The 22,296-nt window shown below is 64.3% G+C and overlaps 3 protein-coding genes across 3 annotated transcripts; 2 read left to right on the top strand and 1 right to left on the bottom strand.

The window, feature by feature from the left end:
* Nucleotides 1-1,457: 1,457 nt before the first annotated feature.
* On the top strand, nucleotides 1,458-12,703 carry SV2A (synaptic vesicle glycoprotein 2A). Its single transcript, XM_051774034.1, has 13 exons — nucleotides 1,458-1,908; nucleotides 4,145-4,880; nucleotides 5,715-5,895; nucleotides 6,005-6,156; nucleotides 6,237-6,370; nucleotides 6,883-6,972; nucleotides 7,166-7,276; nucleotides 7,382-7,470; nucleotides 8,663-8,827; nucleotides 8,927-9,060; nucleotides 9,424-9,627; nucleotides 10,452-10,611; nucleotides 11,764-12,703. Exons 2-13 carry the CDS (start codon nucleotides 4,301-4,303, stop codon nucleotides 11,945-11,947), a joined length of 2,184 nt encoding a protein of 727 aa, XP_051629994.1. The 5' UTR covers nucleotides 1,458-1,908; nucleotides 4,145-4,300; the 3' UTR covers nucleotides 11,948-12,703.
* Nucleotides 12,704-13,479: 776 nt separating this feature from the next.
* BOLA1 (bolA family member 1) lies at nucleotides 13,480-14,893 on the bottom strand. Its single transcript, XM_051774042.1, has 2 exons — nucleotides 14,778-14,893; nucleotides 13,480-14,319 (listed from the first exon to the last, which is right to left on the bottom strand). The coding sequence occupies exon 2, from the start codon at nucleotides 14,307-14,309 to the stop codon at nucleotides 13,893-13,895; it is 417 nt and encodes a 138-aa protein (XP_051630002.1). The 5' UTR covers nucleotides 14,310-14,319; nucleotides 14,778-14,893; the 3' UTR covers nucleotides 13,480-13,892.
* A 2,600-nt stretch (nucleotides 14,894-17,493) lies between these two features.
* On the top strand, nucleotides 17,494-21,820 carry HJV (hemojuvelin BMP co-receptor). The gene is made up of 4 exons (XM_051774020.1): nucleotides 17,494-17,773; nucleotides 18,172-18,333; nucleotides 19,011-19,513; nucleotides 19,926-21,820. The coding sequence occupies exons 1-4, from the start codon at nucleotides 17,707-17,709 to the stop codon at nucleotides 20,556-20,558; spliced, it is 1,365 nt and encodes a 454-aa protein (XP_051629980.1). The 5' UTR covers nucleotides 17,494-17,706; the 3' UTR covers nucleotides 20,559-21,820.
* Nucleotides 21,821-22,296: the final 476 nt, after the last annotated feature.

The raw sequence follows: 22,296 nt of genomic DNA, 5'->3' as shown, positions 1-22,296 counted from the left end.
TCCTGTGGTTTTGGGGATGGTCTTAACTGGGGGTGAGGCTCTTGGGCTGGGAGAGGAGGGAGAGGATGGCTCTGCACTTCCCGGGGCTGTACTGGAACCATCTGCCTTTTCCTTGTTCATTCAGCACCATGAGGAGGTGTCAGAGCAGGGCCTGGAGATGGGAAGGATTTGGGAAGCTGTGAGGAGGGAGGGGGCACTGTTGGCTTCCATCATCCCCCTCTCCCCTGGTGTTACCCCACTGTCACCCCAGTTTTATCCCTTCATCCCCCTGGTTTTATCCTGCCATTCCCAGTTACATCCCATCTTCCCTCCAGCTGTATCCCATTTTTTGTCAGCCCTGCTTTTATCCCTCTCCTCCTATTTTATGTCACCATCCCTCTGTTTTTATCCCACTCCCCCCAGTTGTATCCCCCCCCCCGGTTTTCAGGCCCTGCCAAACATTCCCAAGGAGGAGCCATTCCCTGGCTGCTGCCAAGACTGTTCCTCCCATGATCCACAAGAAGCCCCGGGGCTGAGTGTGAGGGGAGCGGGGACACGGGGTGGTGACAGTGGCACATGAGTCACCAGGAGCCCGAGGACATGGGACACACTCCCCCCCGGGGGCTGAGCTGCCCCCGGGGCTCTCTGGGCATGTGATCTCCCGAGGGCACAGCCCCAATCCCAAGTGGGCACCCTGCCCTGCTCCCGGCCCCACCCTGCAGCTCCATCCCCCTTTTGGGGTTGTTTCCAGTAACGTGTCACTGCTATTTCCCGGCTCTTGGGTTCCTAAATCCTTCCCTGTGCTGGTGCCGCTGGTGTGGACTGGTCCCCGTCCTCGTTTTCCAGTCTGAGAGGGGAAGTGCTGATCCTGCTGGATCCTGCTGGATTGTGGGGCTTTGGGATTGACATCCTGGAAGCTGAGACTGGATTAGCTCGTTGCATGGAATGCAGGGAGAGGGATTTTAGGGAAGGCTGCGGCTCTGGGAATGTTGGGATGCAGGAGGAGGGGGCTTTGGGTACACTGGGATTAAGTGAAGGGGGATCAGGGAAGATCCTGCTTGTGGGAGGCCCCCCCTATCCCTGCTCACTGTGGGGACCCCAGGACCCCCAACCTCAAACTCAGCTGGGTCCGGGAGCAACCAGCACCCCAGAGCCCCGGGGGGAGTGGGGCTGGAGCACTGGGGGTCCCGGTTTCCCACCCTTGGGAAACGATCCGTGGGAGAAGACGTTCAATTTGGGCATTCCAGACCTCGCTGTGCCCTCCCGGCCGTAGCTCCCCCCCCCCCTCCCCTAAAAAACAAATCCCTCAGGGGCCGTTCGTGTCGTGTCGCAGCAGAGGGGCCGGGTCTGGCGAGCCCGGGCGGGGACGATTTGATCCCAAAAAATCCCAATCCAGCCCCGCGGAGGCCGTGACTCAGCCGTGCCGGGGGCGGGGGGCGGCGGGGGGCGGGAGGGGGGGGCTGAGCCTCGCCGAGGGATCCGGGGGGGCCGCCGGCTCGTGCCCCCCGTGCCCACCACCCGCTCCCCGCCATCGGCAGCCTCCGGAGCGGCTCCATCCCAGCGGCTCCATCCCCGGAGCCCCGATCCCGCGGGAGCTCCCCGTGCGCATCCCGGGGGATCCATCGCACCCCCCCCTCGGTAGGGGCGAGCCCCCCCCTCCCGCCGAGCCCCCCCGGTGTCCGCGTGCCGTGGCTGATCCCTCCCTTCCCGGGGCTGCGCCGATGGACTCTCCCAGCGCTCCGTGTGTGCGGCGGAGGCTGCGGCGGTAGCGCTGGTACCCGGGAGCTGCTGTCGCGCCGTGTCGCTGCCGGAGCATCCTCCTTCCTCGCCGTATCCCTTCCCGAGCATCCTTCCTCGCCGGAGCACCTTCCTCCTCCTCGCCGGCGTCGGGAGGGAGCTGGAGCTGGAGCGGAGCGAGGGCTGAGCCAGGTAAAGGGGGAACAAAACGGGTTTATACCCCACATCCCGTCCCCTCCCCTCCCCACGGCGTTAACCGGCCTTCACGGAGCCGCTGATGGATTCGGGGTTCGGCTTCTCCTTCCCACTTGCTGTGGCCATTTTGTCCTGGAAAACCTCCCCTGGAGCCCGGGTCTGCCTTTGGATGTGCGTGTTCGGGGGCTCCTGTCATCCCCCCGTGCCGTCCTGCGGCCGGGGAGCAGCCGGAGGGGGTCGGGAATCCGCCGCAGGGATGGGAGTGGGGGGGGAGCGGCGGGTTTTTGGGGAGGGGGTGGCACTGGGGTATTTGGGGGGTGACCTTGGACACGGGCGATTTAAAACTCTCCCCTTGTCGCCATGTTCCTGGCGTTCTGCAGGGAGGCTGGGGGCTGCGGGGGGGGGACACAGACCCCAGCTTGGGACCCCCGGGGGTTTTGGGGTGCGTGGCTGCATCGACCCCCCGCTCCGCTCGGATGCGCGGCGGGAGGAGCCGGATCCAGGTCCGATAACCTTGTCCAGGGCTGGCGGTGACGGCTCTGGCCAACGCCAGGACGGGGCCGCAGGGCCAGCGGCACGTTCTGCCCCCGTGACGGGCATTTTTGGGGGACACCTCCCCCCCCCCCCGGCTCCTGCATTTCGGGGGGCTGCGGTCCGTGGGATTTCTGGCTTCCTCGTGGCATCAAACCCTTGATCTCATCCGGCGCCGGCTCCTGCCGTCGGCTCGGCCGCTCGAGGCTCCCCGGCTCGTGCGGCCGCTCCTCCGTCACGGAGCCCGCGGTGACCTTGCTCCCCGGCCCATCCTCTTCCTCGCCGCGCACTTGGCCTCTCCCTGCTCCCCGATTCCTTCCCCCAGCCCCCGATCCCTCCCGCTCCGTGAAACACCGGCCCTGCATCGGGAGGCTCCGCAGGGAACCGCCAGCCTGGCCGGAGAAAAATGACCTTGGCCGTGGATCGGCCCCTTCCAGGGGCCTCGGGGGGGCCCGCGGGACCCCCAGGGAGGGGAGCGGGGGCTTCCCCCGGCCGGAGCAGAGAGCAGGGGGGAATTTGCCATTTTATCCTGTGAAATCACCTGCCCAGCTCCGCTAGGGAAAGGGGGGCCGGGCCTTGCCGCAGCCCCCCCCCCCTCACGGGGTTTCCGAAGGGCTAAATTTAGCGTCCCCGCGTGCCCTGTCCCCTCGCTCGGGGAGGGGGGACACGGCGCCGGCTGCGTCCCTCGCCCGCGGCTCCTTCCCTCTGCCCGCGGCTCCTTCCCTCTGCCCGCAGCTCCTTCCCGCCCGGCCGGGGATAAAAATAGCACTTTGGGGGGGTCACGCCGGCCCCCGCGGCCGGGGCAGCAGCGTCGGGCTGGGGGGCTGCGGGTCCATCCCTGTCACGAGCCGAGCTGGGCTCTGCACGGCCGGGGGGGAGTCGCTGGGCTGGGAAGGGGGACAGGGTATGAGGACACAGGGAGGTGCCACCCCCCAGGTGTCTGGGTGCCCCTTCTCCTCCCCCAAGGGCTGGACCCTCGGGCACTTGGGGTGCCCCCAGCCCCCCCCCTCCCTGGGTCAGCCTCTGCCGGCGTCTCCCACAGCAAATCCTGCCTGGAAGCTTCCGCAGGGAGCGTGGTCTGGCACACGTGGTGCTGGGTCAGAGCCAGGGACGTGGCCGGGTCACTGTCACCCAAGGGACCCCCCAAATCCCAAACCTGTCTCCTTGAGGCCCCCACCTTGGGCACTGGCAGTGCTGGGAGGGTTTGGGGACCCCCGTGCCCTTGGGGCTGGTCCTCTGCCTGTCCCTCTGGTGCTGCTCCATCCTGTGGTGCTCAAGGAAATAGGGGGCTCCTTCAGGCCTGCTGATGGCCGTGTTTTTGGGGTGACTCACAATCCTGGGGGGATTGATTGGGGTACTTGGGGGCAGTGATGCCCCCCCAGCTCCCTCTGTCCTTTGGAATGGATGTGGAAGGAATGGATCTGGAGGTGCTGGGGGTGTCCCAGTGAACCGTGGGAGCTGGGATTCCCCCAAGTGAGGGGAGGGGGCACCTAAGGGGTGGGGGCTGGCATGGAGCCAGTGTCCACCAGCCTGTCCCCACCCCAGCTCCTGCTGTGCCCTGTGGTGACAACCTCCCCTCACTGTGGGACGGGGGGGTCCCCAAATCCTCCTGTTTCCATCTGAGACAGGAAAAAAGCTGGGAGGTGGGATGTGGGGCCGTTGCCACTCTTAACACAGCCCTGGTTGTGTCTGGGCTCCCCAGGTCCGGGCCGGTGTCCGGGGTCCCCCCACGCCCCCTCCCACGGATGGGTAGCACCATCACCCATCTCCCCCCATCCCGGGCCTGAGGGCGCAGCCCCCGACGCAGAGACCCCTCCCCATTCCCACGCCGGCGTCCCCGTCCCATCCCGCCGGCGCCATGGACGAGTCGTTCCGGGACCGGACGGCGTTCATCCGCGGCGCCAAGGACATCGCCAAGGAGGTGAAGAAGCAGGCGGCCAAGAAGGTGAGCCGGGGCATGGACCGCGTGCAGGACGAGTACACCCGGCGCTCCTACTCCCGCTTCGAGGAGGAGGAGGACGACGAAGACTACGCGCCCCAGGACGGCTACTACCGGGGGGGCGAGGGGGCCAACGAGGAGGAGGGGGCGTCCAGCGACGCCACCGAGGGCCACGACGAGGAGGACGAGATCTACGAGGGCGAGTACCAGGGGATCCCCCGGCAAGAGTCGCTGAAGGGGGGGGAGCGCCTAGGGGCCGCCGCGGCCACCGGCGCCTTCGACGACAGCGAGGGGCAGCGGCGGAAGGACCGGGAGGAGCTGGCGCAGCAGTACGAGCTCATCCTGCAGGAGTGCGGCCACGGCCGCTTCCAGTGGACCCTCTACTTCGTCCTGGGCCTGGCCCTCATGGCCGACGGCGTCGAGGTCTTCGTGGTGGGCTTCGTCCTGCCCAGCGCCGAGAAGGACATGTGCCTCTCCGACTCCAACAAGGGCATGCTGGGTGAGGAGGGGCGGGCACGGGGGGGGGGGATTTGGGGGGGTCACGGGGGGACAGGAGGGTCAACGGGATGTGGAGGGGCACCGGGAGATGTGGAGAGATGTGGGGCAGTGGGGATATGGGGGTACAGAGAGACACACAGGAGGGGGGGGACATGGGGACATGGGGGGGCAGAGAGGCACAGTGGGGTGAGAGGCTGGGGGGATGGGGATGGGGAAGGACATGAGGGGTTATGGGGGGTATGGGGGGACACAGGAAGATTTGGGGGGCCATGAGGACGTGGAGATGTGGAGTGTCCAGGAAGGGATGTGGGGACAAGGAAGGACACAGGACCCCTCCTGGGCACAGAGCTCCCACCATCCTCCTCCTCCCAGTCCCACCTTGGTCCCCACCTGAGCAACAGGGAGGGAGGTTTGGGGGGTGTGAATTCATGGACTGGGGCTGATAAGTGGGTGCTGAGAGTGGGTTTGGGGGGGCTGTGAAGGGCTGCATTGATAGGCTGCCTCCCCCCACTGCTCTGTGGTGCCCACCACAGCCTGACACCCCCCCAAACCCGGGGTTACTGGTGCCCCGTGTCCCTGAGAGACCTGGCAAACTCAACACAGGGGAAGGGGCTGGGTGTGGGGGTCCTGGAAGCACCTTTGCCCCCCTGCAAGCAGAGCAGGGAGACAACCCCCATTCCCCATCCACACAAGGAGCACTGTCCCCTCCCTGCAAGGGCACCCAGGTGTCCCAGGGAGGGGGTCCCCGCCAGCGCCGTCCCCCTCTGCCTGGTGACTCGGGGTGCAGGTCCCTGGGTGCCCCGGGAGTGACCTCTCGGCGTGTCCCCCTCCCCAGGACTCATCGTGTACCTGGGCATGATGGTGGGCGCGTTCGTGTGGGGCGGGCTGGCCGACCGGCTGGGCCGAAGGCAGTGCCTCCTCATCTCCCTCTCCGTCAACAGCGTCTTCGCCTTCTTCTCCTCCTTCGTCCAGGGCTACGGCACCTTCCTCTTCTGCCGCCTGCTCTCGGGCGTGGGGTAAGGGGGCCCCGGCTGCGCGTGGGACCCCCGGAGCGGGGGCCGAGCTCCCCCCCGTGCTCGGGGGGGTCACGGGGGCGGGGGTGACACCGCTCCCCTCCGTCCCCAGCATCGGCGGCTCCATCCCCATCGTCTTCTCCTACTTCTCGGAGTTCCTGGCGCAGGAGAAGCGCGGGGAGCACCTGAGCTGGCTCTGCATGTTCTGGATGATCGGGGGCATCTACGCCTCCGCCATGGCCTGGGCCATCATCCCCCACTACGGTAGGACCCCCCGGGCCGGTGGAGCGTGAGGGGCTCGCCGGGTTCCAGCCCCAGCATCGTGTCCTGTCCCGTCCCTGCAGGCTGGAGCTTCCAGATGGGCTCCGCGTACCAGTTCCACAGCTGGAGGGTCTTCGTGCTCGTCTGCGCCTTCCCCTCGGTCTTCGCCATCGGGGCGCTCACCACCATGCCCGAGAGCCCCCGCTTCTACCTGGAGGTGGGGGGGGCACGGGGTGGGGCACGGCAGCATCCCGGGAGGGGGGCTGGGGGTGCATCAGGGACCCCGAGTGTGGAGGGGGGGAGATGGGGGAACCTAGGAAGTGATCCCCGTGTGTGGGGCACTTGGGTGGGGACCCCCAGGAGGGTGGTGGAGATGGGGGAACCCAGAGAGGGACACCCAAGGGGTGGTAGAGATGGGGGGACTCGGGCAGGGACCCCCAGGAGGGTGGTGGAGATGGGGGAACCCAGAGAGGGACACCCAGGGGGGCGGTGGGGCCTGGGCAGGACCCCCCTGGAGTGAATGATAGGACTCAGCCAGGGACCCCAGGCAGGTGGTGGGACACTAAGGAGGTGATGAAGATGGTGGAGGGACCATCACAGGGACCCCCAAGTGGGTGGCAGGACCCAGGAGGGTGGTGGGACCCAGACAGGGACTGCAGGGGGGTGGTCTGGGTCCATGTCCGTGTCCGTGTCCGGGGTGTCCCGGGCTGACCCGGCGCTGCCTCACAGAACGGGAAGCACGATGAGGCCTGGATGGTGCTGAAGCAGGTCCACGACACCAACATGAGGGCCAAGGGCCACCCAGAGAGGGTCTTCTCGGTAAGGACCCCCCCAGGGGCTAGACCCCGGGGTCCCCAGCACCCCAAGGTGGGAGGGGGGGGCTCCTCCAGGAGCAGGGGCTGCAATTCCCAACTTTGGGATAAAAGCAGCGCCCGGGAGGGGGAAACTGAGGTACAAGGTGGGGCGGGGCCGAGGCTGGTGCTTCCCGGTGTCCCCAAACTGTCCCCCCCAGGTCACACACATCAAGACCATCAAGCGGGAGGACGAGCTCATCGAGATCCAGTCAGACACCGGGACGTGGTACCGGCGCTGGCTCGTCCGATGCCTCAACCTGTCGCAGCAGGTGAGGCCGGAGCTGCCCGGGGGGTCCCCGCAGCCCCCCTGTCCCGTCACCCGCCACGTCCCCGCCGCCTCCCGTGTCCCCATCACCTCCCACGTCCCCTCACAGGTCTGGAGCAACTTCCAGCAGTGCTTCGCGCCCGAGTTCCGGCGCGTGACGCTGATGATGATGGCGGTGTGGTTCACCATGTCCTTCAGGTGCCGGGGGGCGGGATGGGGTGGACAGCACTGGGATGGGATGGGATGGGATGGGATGGGATGGGATGGGATGGGATGGGATGGGATGGACAGCACTGGGATGGGATGGGATGGGATGGGATGGGATGGGATGGGATGGGATGGGATGGGATGGGATGGACAGCACTGGGATGGGATGGGATGGGATGGGATGGGATGGGATGGGATGGGATGGGATGGGATGGGATGGGATGGGATGGACAGCCCTGGGCTGGGATGGGATGGACAGCCCTGGGCTGGGCTGGGCTGGGCTGGGCTGGGCTGGGCTGGGCTGGGATGGGATGGGATGGGATGGGATGGGATGGGATGGGATGGGATGGGAGGGGATGGGATGGGATGGGATGGGATGGGATGGGATGGGATGGACAGCCCTGGGATGGAATGGGATGGGATGGGATGGGAGGGGATGGGATGGGAGGGGATGGGATGGGATGGGATGGACAGCCCTGGGATGGGCTGGGCTGGGTTGGGCTGGGCTGGGCTGGGATGGGATGGGATGGGATGGGATGGGATGGGATGGGATGGGATGGGATGGGAGGGGATGGGATGGGATGGGATGGGATGGACAGCCCTGGGATGGAATGGGATGGGATGGGATGGGAGGGGATGGGATGGGATGGGATGGACAGCCCTGGGATGGGCTGGGCTGGGTTGGGCTGGGCTGGGCTGGGATGGGATGGGATGGGATGGGATGGGATGGGATGGGATGGGAGGGGATGGGATGGGATGGGATGGGATGGGATGGGATGGACAGCCCTGGGATGGAATGGGATGGGATGGGATGGGAGGGGATGGGATGGGATGGGATGGACAGCCCTGGGATGGGATGGACAGCCCTGGGATGGGAGGGGATGGGATGGGATGGGATGGGATGGGATGGGATGGGATGGAACTAGGCAGCACTGGGCCAGGACAGACAGCACTGGGCCAGGACTGAGGTGGAGCCAGGCAGCACTGGGATGGAGCTGTCAGAACTGGGATAGCACCAGATCGGTACTGGGAGCTCTGGGTCGGGACTGAGACGGAGCTGGCAGCACCGGGTGGGATGAGATGGGACGAGTAGCACTGGGATGGCACAGGCTGGCACTGGGATGGCACAGGCTGGCACTGGGAGCCCTGGGCTGGCAGTGCCCGCTCACCCCTCTCCCCGCAGCTACTACGGGCTCACCGTGTGGTTCCCCGACATGATCAAGCACCTGCAGAGCATCGAGTACGCCTCGCGCACCAAGCTCTTCACGCGCGAGAAGGTTCGACACTTCACCTTCAACTTCACCCTGGAGAACCAGGTGCACCGTGGCGGCGAGTATTTCAACGACAAGTGAGTGGAGATTGGGGGGGACTGAGCCTGGGGGGGCCGAGCCTGGAGTGCAGGGCCAGAGGGGCAGTGGTGGGATCTCCCTCCCATCCCACCGCGCAGGTTCATCGGGCTGAAGATGAAGTCGGTGACGTTCGAGGACTCGCTCTTCGAGGAGTGTTACTTCGAGGACATCACCTCCAGCAACACCTTCTTCAAGAACTGCACCTTCATCTCCACCGTCTTCTACAACACAGGTGGGGGGCACGTGGGGGTGGAGGGGGGGGGTGACCCCCCCCAGGAGGGTCCCCAGGAGGCTGATGGAGATTGGGGGGGACCCAACAGGTTGGAGAGGGGGGGTCAGGGAGGTCCCCAAGGGGATGGTGGAGTTGGGGTGACCCATGAGATCCCCCAAGGGGTGACAAAGACGGGGTGACCCAGCAGGTGGGAGGGGGGTTCAGAATGGTCCCCAGGGTGTGATGAAGATAATGTGACCCACCAGGGTGGTCCCCAAGGGGGTGATGGAGGTGTGAGTGACCCACCAGGCGGGAGGGGATCAGGAAGGTGCCCAAGGGGGCCGTGCAGACGGAGCGACCCCATGTCCCCCTCTCCCCCCCCAGATCTCTTTGAGTACAAGTTCATCAACAGCCGGGTGGTGAACAGCACGTTCCTGCACAACAAGGAGGGCTGCCAGCTGGACTTCAGCGACGACAACAACGCCTACATGATCTACTTTGTCAGCTTCCTGGGCACCCTGGCCGTGCTGCCCGGGAACATCGTCTCGGCCCTGCTCATGGACAAGATCGGCCGCCTGCGCATGCTGGGTGGGCAGGGAGGGGCACCCCGTGGGAGGGGGTCTGGGGGGTGACCCCTCCCTGAGACAGCCAGGGTCGAGCTGGGCGGGGCAGCCTGGTCTGTGGGAGGTGTTCCTGAGGGTCCTTGAGGTGCCTTCCAGCCCAAACTGGCTCTCGACCTTCCTGAGCCCCCATCCCACCTGCCGGGTCACCCCACCTGCATCCCCACTTGGGGACCACCCTGGTGGGTCACCCCATCTCCATCACCCCATTGGGGATGTTTCTGATCCCCTTCCCACCTGCTGGGCCACCCCCATCTCCATTGATCTCCTGGGGACCTTCCTAAGCCCTGTCCCTCCTGGTGGATCATCCCCCACCTCCATCACCCCTCGGGGACAATCCCAGTGGATCATCCCCCACCTCCATCACCCCTTGGGGACAATCCCAGTGGATCATCCCCCACCTCCATCACCCCCTGGGGACAATCCTGTTGGATCATCCCCCACCTCCATCACCCCCAAGGGACAATCCTGGTGGATCATCCCCCACCTCCATCACCCCTTGGGGACAATCCCAGTGGATCATCCCCCACCTCCATCACCCTTTGGGGACAATCCCAGTGGATCATCCCCCACCTCCATCACCCTTTGGGGACAATCCCAGTGGATCATCCCCCACCTCCATCACCCCTTGGGAACCTTGACCTCCTACCTTGGTCGATCATCCCACCTCCATTTCCCCCTTGGGGACCCTCCTGGGTGTGCCACCCCCACCCTCCCTCCCCCCTTGGCGACCCTCCCACCCCCTGCCTCAGTGTCCCCGCTGTCCTGACGTGTGTCCCCGTGTCCCCCCAGCCGGCTCCAGCGTCATGTCCTGCGTCAGCTGCTTCTTCCTGTCCTTTGGGAACAGCGAGTCGGCCATGATCGCCCTGCTCTGCCTCTTTGGGGGGGTCAGCATCGCCTCCTGGAACGCCCTCGACGTGCTCACCGTGGAGCTCTACCCCTCTGACAAGAGGTGGGGCCTCGGGGCTGGGTGCAAGGAGGGAGGTTTTGGGGGCAAGGAGTAGTTTTGGGTGCAAGGAGTGAGGTTTTTGGGTGCAAGGAGTGAGGTTTTGGGTGCAAGGAGGGAGGTTTTTGGGTGTAAGGAGGGAGGTTTTGGGTGCAAGGAGTGAGGTTTTGGGTGCAAGGAGTGAGGTTTTGGGTGCAAGGAGTGAGGTTTTGGGTGCAAGGAGTGAGGTTTTTGGGTGCAAGGAGTAGTTTTGGGTGCAAGGATTGAAGTTTTTGGGTGCTGGGGCGGGAGGTTCTGGGGGCCCGGGTGGAAAGTTCCGGGTATGAGGGGGTTTGAGTGCCAAGTGGGAGGTTTGGGGTACAAGGTGCACAGGTTTGGGGGGGGCTGGGTGCCAGTTTTAGGGTTACCAGCTGCTGGGTGCCTGTTTGCGGGTGCTGCCTGCCAGCCCTGGGGTGCTGAGTGCCCACTTCAGGGTGCCAAGTGCCCATTTTGGGGTTCTGGGTGCCCAGTTTGTGGTGCCAGGTGCCTGTTTCAGGGCACTGGGTGCCTGTTTAGGGGTGCTGGGTTACAGTTTTGGGACACTGGCTGCCAATTTCAGGACACTGGCTGTCAGTTTTGGGGCACTGGGTGCCAGTTTTAGGGCACTGGGTGCCGATCTCGGGGTGCTGAGTCCCAGTTCGGGGTGCCAGGTGCTGGTTTCAGGACACTGGGTGTCAGTTTTGGGGCACTGGGTGCCAGTTTTAGGGTACTAGGTGCCAATCTCGGGGGGCCGGGTCCCAGTTCTGGGTGCCAGGTGCTGGTTTCAGGACACTGGGTGTCAGTTTTGGGGCACTGGGTGCCAGTTTTAGGGCATCACGTGCCAATCTCGGGGTGCCGGGTCCCAGTTCGGGGTGCCAGGTGCTGGTTTCAGGACACTGGGTGCCAGTTTTGGGACACTGGGTGCCGATCTCGGGGTGCTGAGTCCCAGTTCGGGGTGCCAGGTGCTGGTTTCAGGACACTGGGTGCCCATTTAGGGACACTGGGTGCTGATCTCGGGGGTGCCGAGTCCCCGTTTTGGGACACTGGGTGCTCATTTCGGGGCACCGGGTGCCTGTTTTGGGGTTCCCCCCCACTCACACGACCCCCCCTTCCATTCCCCTCATGCCCTCCCCCCCCCAGGACGACGGCGTTCGGGTTCCTGAACGCGCTGTGCAAGCTGGCGGCCGTGCTGGGCATCAGCATCTTCACCTCCTTCGTGGGCATCACCAAGGCCGTGCCCATCCTCCTGGCCTCGGCCGCGCTGGCCCTCGGCAGCTCCCTGGCCCTCAAACTGCCCGAGACGCGGGGGCAGGTCCTGCAGTGATGGGGGGGAGCTGGGGGAGAGGGAAACACCCCCCCCTGCCCCCTCCTCCTCCTCCTCCTCCCCGGGGTATCTCCCCCCCCCCTCCCAAATCCAGCCTCTCCCCCCGCCCCGTGCCCCCCCCGGGATTAGTCGCGTTAGACACTGTGAAACGTCTTCTTGGAGCATTTTGGGATCTTTTTCATTTGCACTTGGCCCCTTCCCCCTCCCCCAGACCCCTCTGACACCCCAACCCCCCCCCTCGAGGCCCCCCGAACCCACTCTTGACCACCCAAGCTCCCCCCCGACCCCCAAAACCCCTCTGAGCCCCCCTCCCCATTTCTTTTCTCGGTGTCACCCCCTCTGTGAGTTGCTGCTCGTTCCTGGGGGGGCTGTGGGGTTTGGGGGGGCCCCAGCCTTGGGGAGGGGGGGGACACACAGGCCCTGTGCACCCCCCGAATCCCTGCTGAGCCGAGGAGGAGGAGGAGGATGAAGGCTCTGAGTTTCCCCGTCCCCAGGGAGAGCACCCAGCAAGGTCCTCACAAGGATTTTGGGGGGGGGGGTCCCCTGGGAGAGGGGGGGGGGTGGGTGGCCTTTTGAGGTGCAAGAGGCCTTGGGGTGCCCCGGGGGGAGGTGGCACAGGATATTGGGGTGCAGGTCCCTTTGGGGGGGGGGGGGGTGCAGCAATTTGGGGTGCAGATTCCCCCCCCCCGGGGGTGCCCAACATTTCTAGGGTTAAAGCACACACCCTCCCCCTCCCCACCCTGGGGGTGCCCCCGCTTTGGGGTGCCCAAATTTTGGGATGCAAAGCACAGTCCCCCCCTGGCCACAACCCCTAAGTCCTTGGTGTCATTTTGGGATCCAGTGGGGGGAACCCCAAAACTGCCAGTTAGTGATTTTTAACTGATTTTTAAAGGATTTTTCTCTCTGGGGGGGGGGGAGGTGTGGGTGAGGGGAGCTCTTTGCACCCCCTTTTCCCTCCTCCCAGCCCTGTTTCCCTTCCTGAACCCCCACATCTCCCTACACCCTCTTTTAACCCCCCCCTTACCCTTTTTTACCCCCCCTTTCCCCCTCCCCCCAGCCCAGAACCACCAGCGGTTTGCAAAGCACAAACACCCCCCACGTCCCCCCCCCAAAAAAAAATCGGGGTTCAGGGTGGGTTCCCAGTGCTGTGCCCCCCTCCTAAAAGAAATCGGGGTTCAGGGGGTCCCCAATGCTGTGCCTCCCCCCCAGATCAACCCCCTAGGGTCTGTCAGAGCCCCCCAGAGCCCCCCCCTTCCCAGGGCAGCCCCCCCCGTTCTGAGCAGCCCCCCCCCCCCCGTGTGCTTCGTCCCCCCCCTCGGTGTAGCTGGTCCTTGGGGCCCCCCCGGCCCCCCCCCCCCGTAGCTCTGTCGTGCCGTGCTGTAGTTTCAGGTGTTTGTAAATTAATTAAAATGGAAAAAAAAAAAACAAACCAACAACCAAACCCGCCCCACCCCCCAAAAAAAAAGCACAAAACGACCTCAAAAATGCTCCCCCAAAGGATTTGCTGGACTCTGAGCTGCCCTCACGCCCCCTCCCTTCAAAAGAACACGTTTATTTGGTTTTGGGGCGGCGGGAGGGTGAATTCACTTGGAAATTAAATTAAATGGGGAGGGACACCCCAAAAATCCCCCCCCCCCACCAAGGGTGGGAGTGGGGAGAGGGGGAACGAGTGGGGGGGGGGTCCTGTAAGGGGACAGGGGATGATGTGAGGGGGGGGTTGAGTGCGATATGGGGGGGCTGGAGATGATGTGTGGGGGATCAGCCCCATATTTCTGACCCCCCCTCCTGCTGCACTGACACCAGGGGGGGAGTCCTGGGGGTCCCACGCTGACACCAGGGTGGGGGTCCCACGCTGACACCAGAGTGGGGGTCCCACGCTGACACCAGGGTGGGGGTCCCACGCTGACACCAGGGTGGGTTCTGGCCGCCCCTCCCCGCGTTGCTGTCACTGCTGCCCGGCCGCCTCCTCCTCCTCCTCCTCCTTCTTCTTCTTCTCCTTGTCCCGCTTGGACCCCCCCAGGCAGGGGGGCGCCGGGGGGGCCTGGGGGTCGCTCTGCCACTGCTCGGGGGTGCGGGCGACGATCTGCAGGGCGTGCAGGGGCCCGGCCAGCTCGTCCCGCAGCGCCTCGTGCACCAGGCGGTGCCGCTGGAGCGGGGGGAGCCCCGCGAAGCGCCCGCTCACCACCAGCACCCCGAAATGCGTCTCGGCGCCGGGGGGGCCCCCGTGGCGGGGGGAGTCGTCCCGCACCTCCAGGTGGGTGGGCTGCAGGGCCGCCGTCAGCTTGTCGCGGATGGCCCGGGCCAGGGGTCCCCCCGGGCCACCCATGGCCCCCCCCGCGGCCGCCAGGAGGGGACCCCGCATCGGAGAGGGGCTGCGAGAGAGAGGGGGGGCGGTTGGGGGGGGGGGGGGCTGACAGGGAGGAGGGGGGGGTGACATCGGGGGACATCGGGGTGACGGTCGGGGGACAGGGGGGTGAGTCTGGGGGGGGGGGGGGGGCTCTGAAGGAACCCACCCCTAAAATGGGGGGAGGGCACGTGGAGCAGCACGAGGGGGGGAGTTTGGGGAGGGAGTGAGTTTGGGGAGGGGGTGTCCCGGCGGGAGCGGTGTCGGGCTCGGAGTTGGGCAGGAGCGCGGGGGGGAGAAGGGCCTGATCCCCCCCCACCACCCTCCGCCCCCCAACCCGGGGGTGCACCCGGAGCCCCCCGATCCCCCCCGGAACCCACCCCGGCCGCCCCTCTGGCCCCCGATCCCACTCGGGACCCCTCGCAGGACCCTCGCGGACCCCCCGATCTCCCCCCGGGCCCCCCCCCGTTCCCGCCCCCCCCTCACCGCTCGTTCCGCTCGCGCCGCCCGGGATCTCCCCGCCGCCGTCACGTGACACCGGCGGCGTCACGTGACCCGACGCCCGCAGCCACGCCCACGGGCCGAACAGACCACGCCCTCCATGCCCCGAAGACCACGCCCACAGGAAAACCACGCCCCTCCCTCGTCCTTATATGGTGTAGGGGGCGGGGCATGAGGGTGTCGGGCGGGACACGGGGGGGACGGGGGGGGATACGGGGGGATACGGGGGTGCAGAGGGGTACAAGGGCTCCTGGGGCTTCAAGGGGTGCTGTGGGTATGGGGGATGCGGGGGGTGCAGGGGTGAAAGGGGTGCAGAGAGTACAGGGAGTATGGGGGGGTGCGTGGGGTACAGTGGTTTGGTGGGGATGGGGGGTACAGGGGTTTGGTGGGGATGGGGGTTACAAGGAGCTACAGGGGGTACAGAAGGCGTGGGTGGGTACAGGGGGCACAAGGAGTACAGGGGGCATAGAGGGGATGGGGGGCTGGGGGTCCGTGGCACCCAGTGACACCCCCCGGATGGGGGTCCGTGGCACCCAGTGACACCCCACATCGAAGCCACGCAGAGCCTGGACCTTCCTCTCCCACTGATGGGGAAACTGGGGCAGGGGAGGCTGCTGGTGATCCCAATGTCCCATGGGATTAGTGGCCGGACGCTGCCACCACCCCACAGTGTCACTGCACAGGGCAGGGACCCCTCGAGGTCCCTCTGCAGAGCTCTGGAGCATCCACACCCATCTGCTCACAGATTTTTTTAGCCCCCAGCTGCCCTGCCCCGGAGCAGGTGCCTGGGAATGGGATTTATCCACATGTTAGCATCCTGGGAGCAGCTCGGAGCTGTGGGATCCCGTGGGATTTGGGTTGAAGCTTCGAGCCAGGTGATTCCTTCCCTGACCCCCTCAAGGTCTTCTTTCTCCAGGTGTAGGAATGAGATACCCACTTCTCCTGACATTTGTCACGTCTCCAGGACCTTCTGAGCTCCCCAAGGGAGGGAGAGAGGAAGCTCTGGAATGGAGAATCCTGGAGGAAAAGCAGCACTCCACACCGCTCTCATCTCCACGGGTTTTTCCGTCTCCCTGCTTGCAGAGCCGGGAGGGGAATGCTCCCCTGCCAGGGTGCCCAGGCCAGGTGCTCCCGTGCTCCAGGAGGCAGGTGCTGCTGGAATGGGAGCCTCCTTGGATTTTCCAGCATTCCCACCCTGCTTGTTCTTCCCAGTGAAGCCTGGGGAAACCTCAGGAGGGGCAGCTCCGAGTGGCCCATCCAGGACTCCGTGTCCACCTCACCCGCCGCTGGGAAGTCTTGGGCCCTCCCCGCCTTCTCCCTTCCCCTCCCCACTGGAATCCGCCTTTCGGGATCAAAAATCCTCCTGGCTATTTATAAAGGGCCGGTGGAGCCCCCTCGGCTCCCGGGGACGGACCCGGCTGTCAGAGCCTTCAGCTGTTTGCTGCTCCCTCCGCTCCCAACCCCGGGCGGCAACAGCCGGGATTCCCTCCTCATTCCCACCCGGAGCCAGACCCAGGCCAGGGACCAGGATTCGCCTCCGGAGGGTCTGGGGGGATTTGGTGCCCATCCTGTGGCATTTGCTGGGGTAAGTGAAGCACTGGGAGGTGCTGGGGATGGAGGGATGGGATTTATGCCAAGCACGGTGTGGAAGGACGAGTGGATCCTTTGGGACTGACTGTACGCATGGCCCAACCTGGGATCCCCTCTTCCAGCTCTTTAGCAAATCCTGTTTCCCCCAAATACTTCCCTTCCCACCCCAATCCCAGCGCTGCAGCTCTCCTGGGCTCAGGTGGGCACGAGGCTTCGCTCCCTGCTGGGCAGAGCCAGGCCTGGAAAACAGCAGGAACTTGATTTCCAAAGGGATTTGTGGGTGCTGGGGCGCCGAGGGACCAAACTGTCCCTCCCAGCACTGGGATTCCCATCCCTGTCCTCTCCCATGGCCTCCAAAATGGACCTGGAAAATCCTGGCGTGGACATTTTTGACCATTCCTCCTCCCTGCAGAAACAGGGGCTGGTGCAGCTCCTTGCTGCAGGTGGGATTTTGGGAATGCAGCCGGCATGGCCGAGCGGTCACCGACCCCTGGGGACATCGGCCACCTTCGGCCCGGGCCGTGTTTGTGTTCAGGACTTGGCTGGGCCCCAGGAGGGGAAGCTGTGAGAGAAAATGCTGGAAAAGCATTCTCTGTGAGGATACATCCCATTCCCTGTGGGGATACATCCCATTCCCTGTGAGGATACATCCCATTCCCTGTGGGGATACATCCCATTCCCTGTGAGGATACACCCCATTCCCTGTTAGGATACATCCCATTCCCTGTGAGGATACACCCCATTCCCTGTCAGGATACACCCCATTCCCTGTCAGGATACATCCCATTCCCTGTGGGGATACATCCCATTCCCTGTGAGGATACATCCTGCAGGGAAAAGCACGGTGCTTTTCCACAGGGACTCACTCCTGGGGGTGCAGGTGGGAGGTTTCCAGGAAGGAAACCCGTGGAGCTCCAGGGAAGCTCCCACAGGGGATGTGACCCCACAGCCCCCAGGGTTTGGGGGCTCCTGAAGCTCCTGTGCTCCCCCCCCTACCCCCCCAACCCGGCGCTCCTGCTCCCTCTGCCGCTCCGGCTGTCATTCCCAGCTGGATCTGAGCCCGGCTAAATTTAGGAGGATCGATGTCATCCCCCGCCTCTGCCCCGCGGGGGAAAGGACGGAGCAAAGGTGGCCGGGGAGGAGAAAGGGGAGCACGGTGCTGCATGGGGGGCTCTGCTCCCCACCCCCGGCACAGGCGTCCACAACCCCGGATTTTATCCGGCTCCGAGGCCATGGAAGAGCCCAGGGAGGCTGGAATTTTCCCGGGTCATCCCATGGAACTTTCCAGCTGTCTCTTGGGGCAGAGCCGGTGACAAGGACACCCATGTGTCCCGCAGGGAAGGAGCTCGGGGTGCCGGGAGCCGGATGGTTTCCTGAGGAGGCTGACGCAGGTGAGGGGGGCAGCGGGAAAGTGGGAATGAGGGTCCGACGAGCAGGACACGGTGCTGGCACCCAGGGGTGCTCCAGTCACACGTGTGGTGTCCCCAGACTGAGGGAGGATTAGGGTGCCCAGCACCCACACCCCGAGAAAACAGCTCAAGCTGCATCTCAGGAGGTTTAGGTTGGATATCAGGGAAAGTTTCCTCATGGAAAGGGTGGTCAGGCCCTGGCGTGGGATGCACGGGGCAGCAATGCAGTCCCAGCCCTGGAAGTGTTCAAAGCTGTGTGGATGTGGCACCTGGGGACAAGTTGGTGGCCTTGGAGACAAGTTGGTGGCCTTGGAAGTGCCGGGTTGGACTCGGTGGCAGCTGCAGAGCCCTCTCAGATCCCACCTCTGCTCCACTTCCAGGGGAGCTGCCGGATGACGCCGGGAGCTGCCGGTGGGTGAGGGACCCCCCGGTCTCCGCATGGATGGGAATGGGGAGACCTGCCGGCAGTAGGAGCCCGGGCCAGCTGGAAAACCCCGGCCTCTTCCTCCGCACGCTCCTCCTCCTCCTCCTCTGCAGGCATGGTAAGGATCCACACGGGCAGGTTCATCCCAGGGACTGAGCCCTGCATTCCAGGGAATCCAAATTCATCCCAGGGACTGAGCCCTGCATTCCAGGGAATCCAAATTCATCCCAGGGACTGAGCCCTGTACTCCAGGGGACCCAGATTCATCCCAGGGACTGAGCCCTGCATCCCAGGGGATGCAAATTCATCCTAGGAACCAAACCCTGCATCCCAGGGGACACAAATTCATCCCAGGGACTGAACTCCTCACCCTGGGGGATCCAAATTCATCCCAGGGACCGAGCCCTGCACCAGGAGACAATTCCTTCCAGGAAGGGTCTCCATGGGAGTCTGGAGTGGGTTAGAACAGGGAGACAAGAAGGGTTTCCATGGGAATCTGGAGTGGGTTAGAACAAGGTGACAAGACCTTCCAGGAAGGGTTTCCATGGGAATCTGGAGTGGGTTAGAACAGGGTGACAAGTCCTTCCAGGAAGGGTCTTCCTGTGAATCTGGAGTGGATTAGAACAGGGAGATAAGACCTTCCAGGAAGGGTTTCCATGGGAATCTGGAGTGGGTTAGAACAGGGTGACAACTCCTTCCAGGAAGGGTCTCCCTGGGAATCTGGAGCAGTCTGGACGGTGCGAGGCGGTGGGAGGAGCAGGGGCCGCCCCTGCCCACCCCATCCCTTCTCCCCAGTCTCTTCCCAGTGCAAGATCCTGCGCTGCAACTCGGAGTACGTGGCGGCGACGCTGCCCCTGCGCGGCCCCGGCCGGGGCGCCGCGTTCTGCACCGCGCTGCGCTCCTACTCCCGCTGCACCCGCCGCACCGCCCGCACGTGCCGCGGCGACCTGGCCTTCCACTCGGCCGTGCACGGCATCGAGGACCTCATGATCCAGAACAACTGCTCCAAGGAAGGGCCCACGGCGCCGCCCCGGCCCCGGCCGCCCGCCCCCGAGCGCCAGGGCTTCGAGTCGCTCGACGTCTGCGACTACGAGCGCAGCTTCCTCTACAAGCACGGCCGCCCGCCCGCCTTCCAGCACTGCGCCGCCTTCGGGGACCCCCACATCCGCACCTTCCACCACGACTTCCACACGTGCCGGGTGGAGGGCTCCTGGCCGCTCCTGGACAACGACTACCTGTTCGTGCAGGCCACCAGCTCGCCGGTGGCCAAGGGGTCCAACGCGACGGTCACCAGCAAGGTAACGCTGCTGCGATGGGGCCGGGCGGCAAATCCGGGGGCAGGGCTCCCTAAAATACCTGGGGAGGGCAGGAGTTGCTTTGGCGAGACCCAGGGAGAGCGAGGAAGGAGGAAGGAGAGGGATGGAGGCTGTCAAGGGGACCCTCAAACGCTCCCATTGTCATGGGGTGACGACACGGTCCGTGGGGTACCCAGAAGGATCTTGCCAGGTTTGGCTCCGTCTCCGTTTTCTGTTGCTTAAATGGTGCTAAAAAAAGAGGGAAAGGAAAGATCGCTGTTATCCCAAAAGAAGCGTGGGAGGGATGGTTCGGGGGTGGATCAGTGGGGTGGACGCGTACCCTGGGATACCCCGGACGCCTTGGGATGGGGACGCGGCCGCCGTGCTCACCTCCCTCCCGCCCCGCTCCCCGCAGCTCACCATCATATTCAAGAACATGAAGGAATGCATCGACCAGAAGGTCTACCAGGCCGAGCTGGACAACGTCCCGGCGGCCTTCCAGGACGGCTCGGTGAACGGGGGCGCGCGGCCGGGCGGGAGCAGCCTGGCCATCCGCGAGCGCGCGCCAGGGCGGCACGTGGAGATCCGCGCCGCCTACATCGGCACCACCATCGCCGTGCGCCAGGCCGGCCGCCAGCTCTCCTTCTCCATCCGCGCCGCCGAGGAGGTGGCCCGGGCCTTCACGGAGGAGCAGGACCTGCAGCTGTGCGTGGGCGGCTGCCCCCGCAGCCAGCGCCTGTCCCGCAGCCCCCGCGGGCGCGGGCGCGTGCCGGCCGACACGGCGCGGGCGCTGTGCCGGGAGATGCTGCCCGTGGAGGACGTCTACTTCCAGTCGTGCGTCTTCGACGTGGTGACCTCGGGCGACGCCAACTTCACCATGGCGGCCCGCGGCGCGCTGGAGGACGCCCGGCTCTTCCTGCCCGACGCCGAGAAGCTCCACATCTTCCAGGCCGGGGCGAGCTGCCCTCGCGTGTCCTCGTCCCCCCTCCTCCTCCTCCTCCTCCTCCTCCTCAGCTCTGCTCTTTGGGTGGTTTTGTTGCACTTTTAACCCCCGCCCGCTCCGCGTGGGACCCGGGAGAGCGGCTGGCTCCGGATCCGTGGCTGCGACCGGGAAAGACGCCTCACCTTGGATCAGGGGTCTCCGCACCTGAAAGGAATTGGAGGCCTGGACCACGGGAAAGGGGAGAGGTGACCCCCTGGTTTGCACTCACTGCTCTCGCATGGGTGGTGCCAGCTGATCCCAGCTCCTCTCCTGAAGGCACATCCCAGTTTTTTGGGTTCGATTCTCACGTGTTCCTTTTTCCCTAAGGATGTGACGTTGCAGCAAAATAAACACCCAAGGTTAGAAACCCCCTCTGCCCCTCAGAGCCTTCCCATAACTCACTTCCCATCTTTCTCCTGGTGCTACTCCAGCAGAATTTCATCCAGGAGCCCTACAAATCCGGAAATAACGGACTCAAAGCCCAAATCCCAGTTTTTAGCAGCTTGGTGGATTTGGGACCCTTCACCCAGAAGCAGAGCAAGGCCATGAGTCGGTTTTGGGAGCGTTGTGACCCAGGGGGGAACCACTTTTGTCCATCTCTTCCTCTTCCAGGATCAAGAGCAGGCTGATCTCCAGCAGTGGGAGCTGTGGAGCATCAGGCCTTGGGTCTCCCAGTCCACTGTTGCTATTTTTCCTTGTTATCTTGGCACCTGTTGAGGACTTGATTTAGCCGGGACTGGACTCGGGACCAGCATCAGGTTTCAGGGAGGGGAAAAAACACCCCTTGGGAATCTCTCTCCCTTGGGCCCAGATTCTCTGGCGCTCCTCAAATCCAACCCAAACTGGGGGGTTTCGCTTGGAAAACAGAATTCCTGTTGGCAAAGAGCCAGCTGGGCACACGGATGGGCAGGGGAACCCCCCGGGGAAGGTGCAGGACTGCAGAGGGGAGGGCAAATTTCACGTGTTTCAGAGGATTTCAGTAAAGCAGTCGGAATTCTAAAGGAGAAATGTGTTCCATAGGAAAGACTTCCTTTTATTTTTAACAAAGGATTAAAAACTTGGCCATCCCTGTCCCCGTGGAGCTGCAGGAAGAGCCTGGCAGCGCTCCATGGGGAGAAAATCCTTCATGGGAATAAGATCCTCTGAAGGGAGAAAATCCTCCAGAGCAGGGTTGAGAGTGCTGGAGCTCCTGGTAGAGATGTGACTGGCCCCATCCAGGAATATTAAAAGAAAGAATCGATTTTTATACCAAAAAAAAAAAAAAAAAAGTATAGGTACAAATTTAGATCAAAATCAATGAAATAAATAAAAATCAATTCAGCCCCTTCCAGGGTGTGGAACAGCAGCTTTTTGCCAGCTCAGGCCTCACGTTTGATTTGATGGGGCAGGACATAATTACCCTTGAGCTGGTGGTCAGTGGAGCCAATCAACAAGGATTCCACAGGGGAAAGGAGGGTTCCCAAAGGAACTGGACTCTCCTTCCCCCTGGCAGCCCATCGTCTGCACCACCAGCTCCGGGGCCTGGCGCTTTCCTGGGTCTCAGATGGGATCTCTCTCAGGATCCCACCTCCGAAATTTGGAGCCCAGAGCTCCCAGCCTGAAAACATCCCGGGATTCTGAAGAGCTGAGCCAGAGAGCTCTGGTTGCAGGTTTGAGGCTCGGCAGCTCCACTTTAGTGTCACACCAGGAGCTGCCCAGCTGGGCCGGGCTGTGACACCCAGGAGCAGTTGTGGATGAGTTAAGGAATCATTAAGGAATCATTAAGGTTGGAGAAGCCTCTGAGATCATTAATCATTAACTGTCC

This window comes from Manacus candei, unplaced genomic scaffold (assembly GCF_025592945.1).
Source record: "Manacus candei isolate 608988 ecotype Guabito, Panama unplaced genomic scaffold, ASM2559294v1 h1tg000184l, whole genome shotgun sequence".
NCBI classification, from domain to species: Eukaryota; Metazoa; Chordata; class Aves; order Passeriformes; family Pipridae; genus Manacus; species Manacus candei.
The sequence above is the reverse complement of the archived record's forward strand: the minus strand, read 5'-3'. Positions and strand labels throughout refer to the sequence as shown.

Bases quoted from the DNA above. Each gene is read 5' to 3' on its own strand.
- HJV (XM_051774020.1), top strand. From the start codon at position 17,707: ATGTGTCCCGCAGGGAAGGAGCTCGGGGTGCCGGGAGCCGGATGGTTT. The intron at 18,334-19,010 runs GTAAGGATCCAC...CCTTCTCCCCAG, and splicing joins CCTCCTCCTCTGCAGGCATG to TCTCTTCCCAGTGCAAGATC. The intron at 19,514-19,925 runs GTAACGCTGCTG...CGCTCCCCGCAG, and splicing joins ACGCGACGGTCACCAGCAAG to CTCACCATCATATTCAAGAA.
- SV2A (XM_051774034.1), top strand. From the start codon at position 4,301: ATGGACGAGTCGTTCCGGGACCGGACGGCGTTCATCCGCGGCGCCAAG. The intron at 6,157-6,236 runs GTAGGACCCCCC...CCGTCCCTGCAG, and splicing joins GGCCATCATCCCCCACTACG to GCTGGAGCTTCCAGATGGGC. The intron at 9,628-10,451 runs GTGGGCAGGGAG...GTGTCCCCCCAG, and splicing joins CGGCCGCCTGCGCATGCTGG to CCGGCTCCAGCGTCATGTCC.
- BOLA1 (XM_051774042.1), bottom strand. From the start codon at position 14,309: ATGCGGGGTCCCCTCCTGGCGGCCGCGGGGGGGGCCATGGGTGGCCCG.